The 13310-nt window shown below is 35.6% G+C and overlaps 1 protein-coding gene across 9 annotated transcripts in view; it reads right to left on the minus strand.

Annotated features, from left to right (window-relative positions):
- Window positions 1–13310, minus strand: part of GFM2 (GTP dependent ribosome recycling factor mitochondrial 2) — a 99267-nt gene that overhangs the window by 82066 nt on the left and 3891 nt on the right. For 5 of the 9 annotated variants that reach the window (XR_005651620.1, XM_039857472.1, XM_039857470.1 and 2 more), the window contains exons 2-7: window positions 12579–12662; window positions 11222–11306; window positions 9655–9712; window positions 9118–9215; window positions 4322–4447; window positions 3542–3630 (exon numbers count right to left, since the gene is read on the minus strand). Coding sequence is in view for 8 of the 9 variants with exons in the window: in XM_039857472.1 (XP_039713406.1) it covers window positions 3542–3630; window positions 4322–4447; window positions 9118–9215; window positions 9655–9712; window positions 11222–11306; window positions 12579–12638 (516 nt within the window). In the remaining variant the exon portion in view is untranslated. Of the gene's footprint in view, window positions 1–3541; window positions 3631–4321; window positions 4448–8984; window positions 9216–9654; window positions 9713–11221; window positions 11307–11404; window positions 11474–12578; window positions 12663–12963; window positions 12986–13310 lie in introns of those variants that run through there. The other 4 variants (XM_039857469.1, XM_039857473.1, XM_039857475.1 and 1 more) reach the window with 4 other exon arrangements.

Genomic DNA, 13310 nt, shown 5'->3' on the forward strand with positions numbered 1-13310 from the left:
CAAATAAATGTACAATAAAATATACAACTCTTAAGTGTACAGCTCAATGATAAATATATACACTTGTATAACTACTACCCTAATCGAGATATAGAACATAAGAAATTTTCCTTATGTCCTATCCCCAGTAAGCAACCTACTCTAATTTGTCACTATATATTCATTCTGTCTATTCCTGAACCTCATATAAATAGCATGGCTTCTTTTGCTCAATATAATGTCTGTGACATTCATTCACATTGTTGGATATACTGGTTCACTCATTGTTATTACTAAATTCCATTATATAAATGTATTAGTTTGTTTTCCTATCTACCTATGGATATACACAGGTTGCTTCAAGTTTGGGGCTATTATAAATTTAGCTGCCATAAACATTCTGAGTAAGTCTTTGGTGGATGTTTCCATTGCCTTGGATAAAGATATAGTAGCAGCATTACTGGGTTATTAAAAAAAAAAGTGTATAGTTAACTTTAAAAAGAAACTGCTAAATTGTCTTCCAAAGTGTTTCTGATATCTTATAGTCCCACCAACAATGTATGGATTCCAATTGCTTCGCATCCTCAACCAACATTTGCCATCATTCTTAATTTTAGCCATTCTTGTGAATATGAAATGTTCTCTCTTTGTAATTTTAATTTGCATTTCCCTTTCAACCAATGAGGACTGAGCATCTTTTCATGTACTTAATGGCCATTCACATATCTTCTTTAGCGAAGTATCCATTCAAGTCCTTTGTCCATTTTTTAATTGGGTTGATAAGTTTGTGGGTTTTTTTGTTTGTTTTTTTTTTACTGATTTGCAGTTCTTCATATATTTTAGATACAAATCCTTGGTCATACACATGTATTATAAAAATTGCAGCACATACAACCAAGACAATGATATCCTCTTACATAATCAACAGTACTCTTGAAATTTACTGCACTCTTGAAATTTAACATTCATATAATATTTTATCTAACATTACAAATATTCTCATAGCCTATGGCTTACCCCTTTTTTTCTTAGTTTTAATGAGAAAATGTAATTTTGATAAGGTCCAATGAATCAGCTTGTTTTGTTTTATGCTTCTGTGTCCTCTAAAAAATTGTTATACCTACCCCCAAGGTTATGAAGATAAGCTAAATAGATTTAGCTTAACACTATGATCCACGCCAAATACTTGTTTATGCTGAGGTTTTCTTGGGGGAGGAGGAAATTGTAAATTTCCTCCAAAACATATTAAAAAATAAAACGAAAACTCCCATCATCCCACTTGCTAGCTAAAAGCCTATTTAGCAAACAAGAGCCTCCTGTATCACAAATTTAACTTCTTATTCCAGCATATTTCAATCTTGTAAGTAATGCAATCTATGTGAAAGATTAAGTGTCAAATTTATGTAAAGAAGCTATAATGACAGAAAGGAGATGCAACCATTAGGAAATGAGGTGACTCAGAAAGAAACAGAAATAGCAGTGTATAATCAAACTTAAACCTCAGTGTAAGGCTTTATATCAAGCAAATATCACTGTCAAGGGTCCTCAGGGAGGGCTTCCAATAACTGCATTATTTTACCCCCAAATTTTCATTTTGAAAATTTTCAAATCTATAAAAGAAGTGAATAGAACAATAAATGTCCATGTACTCTTCACCTAGATTCACAAAATATTAACATTGTGCCACACTTGCCTTTTCTTTTTCTACAAACATTTGCATACACACATTATATGTGCGTGGTGGCTGTGAAAATGTGCTACTTGGATCTGAAGAGCATAATTAACTGATGGCCCCAACTGCTGCCCTTCTAGATCTACTACCATGTTCTCTCAAGGCTCAGCTTCTTATGGATTGTTCCCAGCTAATGTGAGCACTGCAGAAGTACTAATGTAGGTCTATTCCTGCAAGACAAGGGACTCCTATAGCAAGTGACTTTGGCTCAAGGGCTCCCCATCGGCTGAGCCAAACTCTTTTTGGAACTATGCTGTAGTTTGAGACTCTTCCTATTCAATCCTCCTTCCTTCCCAAGTGTCAAACCTGCCTTGTGGTCTGAATGCTCTCTCCCACTTGTCTCTTTTCTCCTTTATTCTTCACAGGCATTTTCCCCAATAAATCTCCTATACATCACATCCTATCTTAGCATCTACCCCTCAAAAGTACCCAAATAAATTAATGTATGTGAGAACGTGAAAGCATGAGAGCACTGAACCACGAGACTTCAACACAAAATACTTTGGCATACATTTCCTAAGATTAAGGACATTCTCTAACAACCAGTTACAATGATCATATACTGAAAAATTTCAGTTGACACAATACATATAGTTCATATTCAAAATTTCTCATTTTCCCAGTGATGTCCTTTCTAACTTTTTTATTTTAGATCCAGAATGCAGTTAAAGATGAAATATTACATTTAATTTTGTCTCTTTAGAATACTTTAATATAGAACAGTTTCCCAACTTCTTTCCCCACAATCATTCATTTTCCTTACATCGAAAAATTATTTTTAAACTTCTGAAAAGTCCTGGTCATGTATTTTGTAAAATGCCTTTCCATTTAGATTTGATTAGATTTTGGCCAAATATTTTTGCCAGGAATAAAACATAGATCATGTGTCCTTCTTAGTGCATTGTATCAAGAGGTCTGCAATGTCAATTTGTCCCATTTGGGGGAATGTTAATTTTGATTGCTTCATTAAAATACTACTTTTAGTAATTTTAAGATTAGAGAAACTTATAATCTTGAGATTATAAGACAAATGGAGTACTAACTAAAGAGTAGCAATAATTTATTATAATTCCACTTTCAAGATTTATTCAAGAAGCTTTATACTAACTGTTGGGAAACAATTCTTCATGGGTCTCTCACGTTCCTGCATGTTTTGCTCGGAGAGGCATTGACTGCTTTTGTGCTGGACTATGTTTTCAAGGACGTTTGTATAGTGAACAGCTCAGAAAGATAGAAACAGTGTCTCCTCTCAGAGCAAAAGGTAGGTGTACTGACAACCCTGGAAGATAATGTCACTCACCAGAGCAAAGGGCAAGCATGTTAACTGCCTGTTGTAAACTATTTGCATTGTCTAAGCACCGATACCACTGCGTGTACAGCTGTCACTTGACGCCCTTTGGGTCACCCTGTGGGACTTAGGGCTTGGGGAACCAGCACAAAAAAATGCTGATACTTCAGTTATTCCTATTTCTGTGACTAATAAAGTCTTTTGTCTCTGACTCAGGAGTCTTGTATCTTCTGCCAAAATCCATAAAACTATAGCAGGCTAACTTATTAACTTGAAAATAAGGTACAATCTTCTCTGGCCCTTCACGGTTCAATGCTAACTTTCATATTTTGTACAGAAAAGCAAGCATATTTTCCTTTTACTATGAAATATCTAGATCACATACAGACCACATCTCAATATTAAATTCCAACTTCTTTTAATTATAATTTGATTTATATGAGCTTACCAAATAAAGAGTTATAGTAAACTAAATCTGACACATCCTTTTTAAAAAAATCATGATGTTCTATCTTTATTTTACTTTGGTAATATTTTTTTACCTCTACACCAGCAGAGGCATCAAATACAGCCACTGCACCATCCAACACTCTTAGGCAGCGCTCAACCTCCAAAGTAAAGTCCACATGACCTAAGAAAAAGATGAGAAATATAACACTTAAAACCTTAAAAAAACAAAAACAAACAAACCCGAAAAAAAAACCATATGACCCAGCAATCCTATTTTTGGGGACATATCCCAAAAAAATTGAAAGGAGTGTCTCAAAGAGATATTTACACACATCTGTTCATAGTAGCACTATTCACGATAGCCAAGAGGTAGAAGCAATCCAAATGTCCATTGATAGATGAATGGTATATATACAAAATGTGTTATATATGTACAATGGAATACTATGCAGCCTTAAAAAGGAAGGAAATGCTGTCACATGCTACAGCATGGATGAAATTTGAAGGACTTTACACTAAGTGACATAGCCAGTTACAAAACAACAAATATTGTATGACACTGCTTATACGAGGTATCTAAAGTCATCAATCCCATAGATACAGAAAGTAGAATGGTGGTTACCAGGGGTGAGAGGAGGGAATAAAGAAGCATAATTGTTTAATGGGTATGGAGTTTCAATTCTGTGAAATGAAAAAGTTCTGAAGATCTGTTTCACAACAATGTCAATATCCTTATTGCTACTGAAATGTACACTTAAAAATGGTCAAGATGGTAAGTTTTATGATACATGTTTTTTACAATTAAAAAAAAATGTACACAAAAATCTCAAAACGATGCAGCATCTCTACATTGTTGTAACAGCACACTGTACCTGGTGTATCAATTAGGTTGACTCTATAACCCTTCCAATCAAACGTAACAGCAGCTGATTGAATAGTAATGCCTCTTTCTCGCTCTTGAGCCATGAAATCTGTCACTGTGTCTCCGTCATCAACATCTAACCAGTAAAAAAGATGACACGTTTAGGTTTAACTGCAAGTGTGTTTTCTTGGTATTTGATATCTACCTGACAATTTAACTTGCTCTAAGAAAAATTGTTCATAAAATATTTGGTTTAATATTTAGAGCCCTTAATCTTTCTCCAAATAAATCCTTGTTATAGAAAAAGCTTTTTTTTGCAAGATTAACAATTTTTCTACAAAAAAGTTTTTCTGTTACAACTACGATTAAAACCTGTTTAAGTATTTTAATATTACTGAACCATATACTTCTCGTTTTGTTCCTAATTTAACTTTCATTACCCTTCCTTATCTGTTGTTCCCCATGCCTGATCTCTTGGTAGAAGGCAGAATAGTGCAATGAAAGAGCAGACAGACCTAGATTTAAATTCTAATTTTACTACTTACTACTCTATGATCTTGAGCAAGTTACTTAACATAGCTTATAAAAAAATAAGGCTAATAAAGTCAACTTTGCTGGGTGGTTATAAGAATGAAACAAGACTATATATATAATGCAACTAGCTCAGTAAATGTTAAGTAAATGGTAGCTACATGGAACGAGGTAGAGAAAAAATCCCTCCCAAGTTATCCTTTATAAACTCTTCTCATTACTAAAGTTTCAAAAAAAGGACGGAGTGGGGGGTGGAAAAAAGTACAAATAAAGTTTTGATAGAACTTCTACAGCATAAAAGCATGGATAAAGTTCAAAGTCATGAAAAGCAAAGACCTACAACCAAGACTACTCTACCCAATAAGGTTATCATTCAGAATTGATGAGATACAGTGTTTCCCAGACTAGAAAAGGCTAAAGGAGTGCATGCATCACTACTAAACCAATATAAGAAAGGGACTTCCATAAGAAAAGAAAAAATCAAAAATCTGAATAAAAGGAGTGATGTGACATAAGCAGCATGGTGACATAAAAGAACCTCCAGGTCTCTCCTCTTAAAGTTACAAGTTGGGCAGCTATATTCAACAAAGGATTACCTGCTCAACACACGAATACCTCGAAGAGATCCACCCACTAAGACCTCTGAAGGCTAGCTTACTGAAGTGAACAATGGAGATGGGATGGGGGCAAGGACAGAGACTGAAAATGCAAATGCAGGCTGGCGCTCACTGCAGCCCCAGAGGATGTGAAAGCAGTCAAGGGCTGAGGTGCACCCTCCATTAGGTAGACCAGCCTGTAGGGGCGAAGGTGACAATTAGGCCTGAGTGGCTGGTACACATGGAGGCTAAGCCCAGGGGCAGGGGAGCGGTATAAAAGGTGGCAGCATTCCACAAACTGCCATCACAGCACAAAGGGATCCACAGATGCAGGAATCTACCTCCTCCATCCTCCTACGGCCCACCAAGCAGTAAAATCCTCACTGGACACATGGTGAAAAGCCAAACAACTTTCTAGCCTATGTGGTCTGGGCTCCTTATGGCTGAACCCACTGGGAAGAACAGAGTCACAGACGGGCAAAAACCCATCTCTCCCAGCCCACCTCTCCCCTTCCCATTATAGCTGTGAGGCTGGCAGCCTGTGGGTGTGGGAAATATATGAGGAGACTCATAGCACACATCAGAGAAATGCAAATTAAAACCACAATGAGCTATCACCCCACATCTGTCAGAATGGCTATTATCAAAATTCAACAAACAACAAGTGTTGGCAAGGATGTGGAGAAAAGGAAACCCTCATGCTTTGTTGGTGGGGTTGCAAACTGGTGCAGCCACTATGTAAAACAGTTTGGAGGTTCCTAAAAAATTAAAAATAGAACTACCTTATAACCCACCAATTCCACTGTCAGGTATTTATTGGAAGAAATCCAAACCATTAATTTGAATAGATATATGCACTCCTATGTTCATCGCAGCATTATTTTCAATAGCCAAGGTATGGAAGCAACCTAATTGTCCATGGATAGATGAATGGATAAACAAGAGGTGGTACATATATATAACAAAATATTAGCCATAAAAAAAAGAATGAAATTTTGCCAGTTGTGACATGGATAGACCTAGAAGGTTTATGTTAAGTGAAGTAAGTCAGACAAAGACAAATATCATATGATTTCATTTATATGTGGAATCTAAAAAACAATATAAGTGAACAAACAAAACAGAAAGAAACTCATAGATTCAGAGAACAAACTGATGGTTGCCAGATGGGAGGGGGATTGGGAGGATGGGTGAAAAAGGTGAAGGGATTAAGAACTACAGATTGCCAGTTATAAAAATAGTCACAAGACTGTAAAGTACAGCATAGAGAATACAGTCAATAATATTGTAATAACTGTGTACGGTTTCAGATGGGTACTAGGCCTATCAGGATGATCACTTCCAAAGTTAAAGAAATGTCTAATCACTCTATTGTACACCTGAAACTAATATAATATTGTATGTCAAACTAATTGAAAATTTTTTTTTAAAGAAATGAAAAAGAGCTGATCTTTACCATTCAAAATTCAAGAACAAAATTTACCATAGCCTTATAGTACGCTATTTACGTCAGTATTAAACTTCTAAAATGTTAGTTTCCTCATATCATATTTGTGTATATGCATGTGTATATAACAGGAGGAAAAGGCAAGAAAAATATACCTGTAAGCAACTCCAAATATTTATGTTAAAGAATATTAGTGTTACCAGTTATTCACAACAAACCAAGAAAACAAACATCATCAACTACCTAAAAGTTTTAAATGAGACAGTAAGTTTTTAAAACATAGAACAAAATTTTTAACAATAAAAACCTTATTTCCTATTCTCTCTCTATAATTACTCACATAACTAACAAGATCAACGTTGGAACAAGTTCTACCACAATCTAGATGGTTTCTAGGCCTCTGGCCTGAACCAAAAAAGAACTTGAAAAGACATTTTGCATATACACATAACGGAATTATTATTCAGCCTTAAAAGGAGAAAACGGACAAATGCCACAACATGGATGAACCATGCGGACATTATATTAAGTCTTAAACAAGCCAGTCACAGAAAGACAACTATGTATGATTCCACTTATGTGAGGGACTGAGAGTAGTCCTATTCATAGAAAGAAAAAACAGAATGGTGGTTTCCAGGGGCTGGGAGGGGACTGCAAAATGGGAAACTGTTTAATGGGTACAGAGTTTGCATTTTGCAAGATGTTCTAGAGACTGGTTGCAAACTGTGTGAATATACTTAACACTACTGAACTGTACACTTAGAAATGGTTAAGATAGTAAATTTTATGTTATGTGCTTTTTACCAAAATTTAAAAAAGATAACTTGAAAGTTGCTTGGGCCCACCTTATTCTGTACCCTCACTTCAGGGACACAAACTGGGGATGTGAGAGAAGAATTCCTACTGGATTTGTGACATAGCAGAGAAAGTCTAACAATGTTCCATGTTTGCTGTCTGTTATATCCCTATTTATATAGCAGTAATTCTATGAAAAAGTCAAGTACTTTACATTTAGGAACCTTTCATTGTGAAGATTATAATCCTGAGAGCAAAAGAACACACAGGGTTAGTACCTTCGTTTGAAATGTATTCTATTGAGAACCGATTCCAAGGGTCCAGAGAAATGGTTCTCAACACGGAGCATTTCAAAATCACTGTGGCGCTCTGGGAAAAGATATTCATTTCTACTTCTGGTATTATGGACCTAATGACCTCCACCTTAAATTTCAAAACCAATTGTTTTACTAGAGATAAAGAAAGGCATTTCATAATGATAAAAAGGTTGATTCATCAAAAAAACATAACAATCATAAATATGTATGAGTGAAACACAGAGTTTCAAAATGCACAATGTCATCTAAGCGTCATACCACAGACTTGCAGAATCTTAATTTCCAGAGTGGAGCAAGGGCACGGTTATTTAAAAACAAACCAACAACAAAAAAGCTACATGAGGTTTTAAATGCCTGCTCAAGTACCACAGTTTTACACGTTAAAATTAGAAAATAAATTCAAAACTTAGGTAAATATTACTAATACTGTGAGTTAAAGATTAACAAAACCCTTTCTTCCTCTGCATGAGAATTTGATTTTTTTTTACCCCCTAGAAACCAGAAAACAGAAATATGTCAACTATGTAGCTACGCTACATATCTTATGGAAAAATAATTTGACTGGTAAGCAACATCTGAACTGGGAAGAATTATAAACAAACTATAAATATCTGATGGAGACACACAGCTTTAGGCTTCTCTGAGTAGGGTGTTGCATGTCCCTTGTGGGAAACCTGAAGATAGCCCATGGAGCTGTATAAGATATTCGATTCTAGGGGGCATGAGTCTGCTAAGCCAAGGTGGCTTCTCCTGTGAATCCTGCTACCTTACTACTAAGCTATCACTTTTGGCTAGTCAAAGAAAATAGATCTAGAGAGCTATATAAGAACTCCTATAGAAAGAAACACCTATTGCTGGCCTGCTGGTAAGCTATGGTTCCTGTCTTACGGCCTGAGTAGACCAGTGCCAATTGTGGCCCAAGGCAGTCTTGTGAGTCTGAATGTTTAGTTAAACCTAGCAAGATCCTTTGATGGGCGTTGCCACTACCTTATCTTTATGTTGTGGTTCAGACATCAGTTCCTCTGTGCTATACTCAAGATCTCTAGGCTGACTTAACCAAAATACTTCCAATGATGTTTGTGCTATTGGGGGTATGAGGAGAAGAAGAATCCATTCAAACCTCCCAGTGATCTTGTGTATCCAGAATAATACAATATTCTTTCTGTGGTAGTAGTTTTGCCTGCATCAATATGAGCCATAATTCCAATATTACGGATTCTGTTTAAAAGGGGGCAAAAAAGACATGTATTATAATGTGCACATTACTAAAATTATAAAATCCAAATGTTTATGCTGTGTAAACTTTGAAGCTGGTTAGTATGTCAGTAATTTATATAACGGTGTAAAAACTTGAAAAATGGAAAATATGTCATTACCACACTACTCTGACAATACAGATAAGTAACAAAAGAACTAACTACAATCTCGTAAGTATCTTATATTTGTTTCTATGAAAAGTGCTGTTACTACATCAAATTTTTTAGCATTCAATTGAGAAAACAGCTTTTAAAGTATATACCAACAACTATTTACAATTAGGTAGGGCAAAATTAGAAATTAGAGCATTCACTAACCATGCTGAATTAAGCCGGTGAGAGAGACCTGTAACTGTTCATGGCGGCCTATGAAAAAGACAGTAAGTAATGACAGTACTTACTTAGCTACTGGAGGACTGATGATAGAATGAAGGGATTTGATATCATTTCCTATTAAACCTAATGGAGAGTTAAAATGAAACTGTTTAAGAAATTTTCCTTTAATTTACAAATGAAAATTAAAATAATTTTAAGCAAATATTGTAATTCCAATGAAAGTAAAATCCAAGCTAAATAAAACTCATTTACCTAAAATTTATTTTCCTGCAATCTCTTAAGAAGGGCTATGGTGATAATAAAACAAGGTAAAGTTTTTAAACATCACTTCCTAGATCACATCCTTAGCAAACTATAGATTTACCCCAACCTCTGCCATCTTCTACAATTCTATAATAGAATTATACATCAGAATTAATATTCTTAACAATAGTCTTAAGGCACTAGATCTTGAACCAGAGAAAACTATAAAATGCGCAGTCCTGTAAATCTGCATTATTAAGGCTTGAAGAGCTAAGGGTGATCCTCATATAAGCTGATAATAAATTTTTGTACAATCTGGAACCTACCTTCCTTCAGCAGTTCCAAGGACACAATACCTTTAAAGACAGGCTAGGAGGTATCACTAAACAGAAGCTATAATAATCTAATACTTCTAAAAGATCAAGTAGCATTTCTGGAATAAAAAATGTCCATAATGAATTACTCTATGCTTACCATGCATTTCATTAATATTAAAGCAACAATGCAGTTACATTTATCAATATACCTCCCTGCTATTTAAACCAGTTCTCCCAAATTTCTATAATAAATTAAGAAGAGTTTTAATATACTTTGAAAAAAAATCTCATGGAAGTTTGAAGATGAAAGATAATCTGTACTGCTAGAGATAAATTTGCACAAGCAAAATACAGAAACCTAGATACACACCAATAATATAGGCCATTAAATTCACATGCCCTTAACAAGTCACACAATCAGTATTTTTACTCCATTTTTCTCACATGACAAAGATGGTAATGAGAACAACAAAAGAACAAAACTAGTTTTGAGTCTCCCATATGTTTGTTTACTTCAAACATAGGAAGGACATTCAGAATTAGGAGTAGTCAGTTCCTCAGCCTTTCAACATTTAAAAGTCATCTAACCTAAACTATCCCACATAAATATTTAATCAAACTATTCTTAAGAACCTTCAAAATAAATTATTCTATTGACAGAAAATATTTTTGTATAAAAACCAGAAATGGACTAGAAAATTGCTATTTTACAGCAAGAACACCCAACAAATAGACTCACCTACTAAACTTTTGAGGCAACTATTAAAGCTGACTCAACTCTTCCCTTTGCTCAGCTCATTAGGATGGCCAACAGAGGAGGAGCATAAGTCTACTGGTATTTCCTCCCAATGTCTATCAGAATACTCCCAACCCCTAATAATCTCAAGGAAATAGCCAAGAAGTAAAAAGGAGCCACTATTTTCAAAATAGTTGAAGACTTCTAATAAGGGAGATGCTTATGAATGAGATAGAGATGGGGCAAAGATAAAGAAAAAAGAGAAGGAGGGGAGAGGTAGAGGGAAGAAAGCAAGCTAGCAGTTTAATTAAAAAGAGAAGACTCTAACAGTATTACCTGGTAGGGAACTGTAATTTCTTCCAAGAGGCACATGTGGCTTTAATCTTTTTAAACTTGCTCTTATTTTAGAGCAATATATGTTCTAGTGAAGAGAAAAAGAAACTTGACATTAATTTTATCTTAGCACGACTTATTACAATACTTTTAACATTATAATTATGCTTTGTCAGGACAACATACTTTGAATCTCCTTGAAGTAGTCCCAATTTTTAACTCCAATTATTGTAAAAAGTGGCAACCCAAATTACACTACAGGAAAGAAAAAGATTAAAATTAGTACTAGTTTGCTATTTTGAGCTGACCTCAGACACCGGTTCTCCTAGACCTGCAGTATTAGCATCACAGAGAACTTGTCAGAAAGACAAACTCTTAGGACCCACTCAATAGAATGAGAAACTCTGGAGATGAGGCTGAACAATCTGTGTTTTCACAAGCCCTCCAGGTGATTCAGATAGCTAATGTTTGAGAAGGAAGATCCTGAAGTTGCCAGAGTCATAAAGGTGAAAAAGGTCTCTCACCTTGGATACTCCTTGGTTCTTCTCTACAGCTGCTAAGAACTTGTGAGGATCGTGAACTCTAAAACCATGAGCTATTTTCAGGATTTATAAAAGTAGCTACACTTCAGAATCACCTGGAAAGCTTCTTAAAAACATTTGGGGTACGAGAAGAGATTGGCATTTTAAAAGTTCCCCAGGTATTTTCACCTAATGTTCCCACACAGCGGTTGAATATTCTCCATACCAATATGTCCCTAAACCACTAGATACACATTTAATGGCTGACAATATATTTGGAATTGCTAGTTATGATTTTGACCTGCCACAATCTGCCTTTTTTAACATCATGAAATACATGCCTGTGCTTTCTATATTATTTTTACATTAGTTACCAAGTTTTGGTAATAAAACACTATTATACTACAAAAACATTTCAAAAGTAGAGCTTCAAGGCTGTTAAAATTTCCACTGCAGAATGACCAAGGTAAGACAGTATCTACCTGTCACAGGGTGTATAATCTGAAAGCATCAGCAATGAAAACAGTGAAGAAAAACTGTTTAACTCCTTAGGCCACTAATGACCTCAAAATGGAATACAGAGATAGAGTTACTCAAAATGCTGCACAGGTGATTTTAAGGTAGAAAAATGAATTTGTAAACTAATGATGAGGCATGCTTCTTCTTGGTTACTGATTCTCCCATACTCCCTGTTAAGAAACTACTGAAGATAAAGATAAACTAGTATATGATATATACTATGCCTTTTGGAAAGTAAAGTAACTGAAACTGTTGAATTACATTACATTACATTACATTACAAATTGTTGGAGTACATTTAATTTTACAAGAAAACTTACATTAATGTGCAAGCTGGACACTTTTTTATGATTCACAGCAAATATCCTCAAGCTGGACATCTTGGCCCTCTAAACTGTTATTCTCTGAAAAATATACAAAATTATAAAACTAAGTTTACATATTACATGTCAGTAAGACATATATAAGCATAAGTAATATATATCATAAAATGTATTACTTTTAAAAAGTAGGAACAATAATTTTAGCTATCAAAAACGATGTATCAGGGGGCAGAAAAAAATGGTGTAGATAGAGGGAGGCTCTGTTCATCCCTCTGGTGACCAAATCAAAGTTGTGACAGAAACAAGGGGCAAACAGCAAGGAAAAACTGCCTGGGATCTAGATGAACAAGCCATACAACTAGGGAGAAATCTAAGAAATCACCTTGCAATGGCAGATGGTAGGATGGGGCCAGGACACGAGGCTGCCTGGTCCCAGTGGCTGAGTGGGATGGAGGCTGCAGATGTGTCTGCTAGCGGACTTTCCTGGTGACGGACTTGCTCACTCTGAGCACCAGTGCCAGTTTGGCTACAAAGGACAAAGGGACTTAAAGGACACTGAGTGGTCGGAGTGAGGGTCGAGGCGAGACTCGCTCTGTACAGAGGTGTGGGCAGTATCCATTGTTTCCTGCTGAGCCCTTTTTCTTTCCAGTGCTCTCCTCAACACAGAACCACCATAGGGCATCAAACTGGATAACAGACGTTGCTCTGCCCAGAGGATTCCCTGAAACC

This window comes from Pteropus medius, unplaced genomic scaffold, assembly GCF_902729225.1.
Source record: "Pteropus medius unplaced genomic scaffold, Ma_sr-lr_union100, whole genome shotgun sequence".
NCBI lineage: Eukaryota > Metazoa > Chordata > Mammalia > Chiroptera > Pteropodidae > Pteropus > Pteropus medius.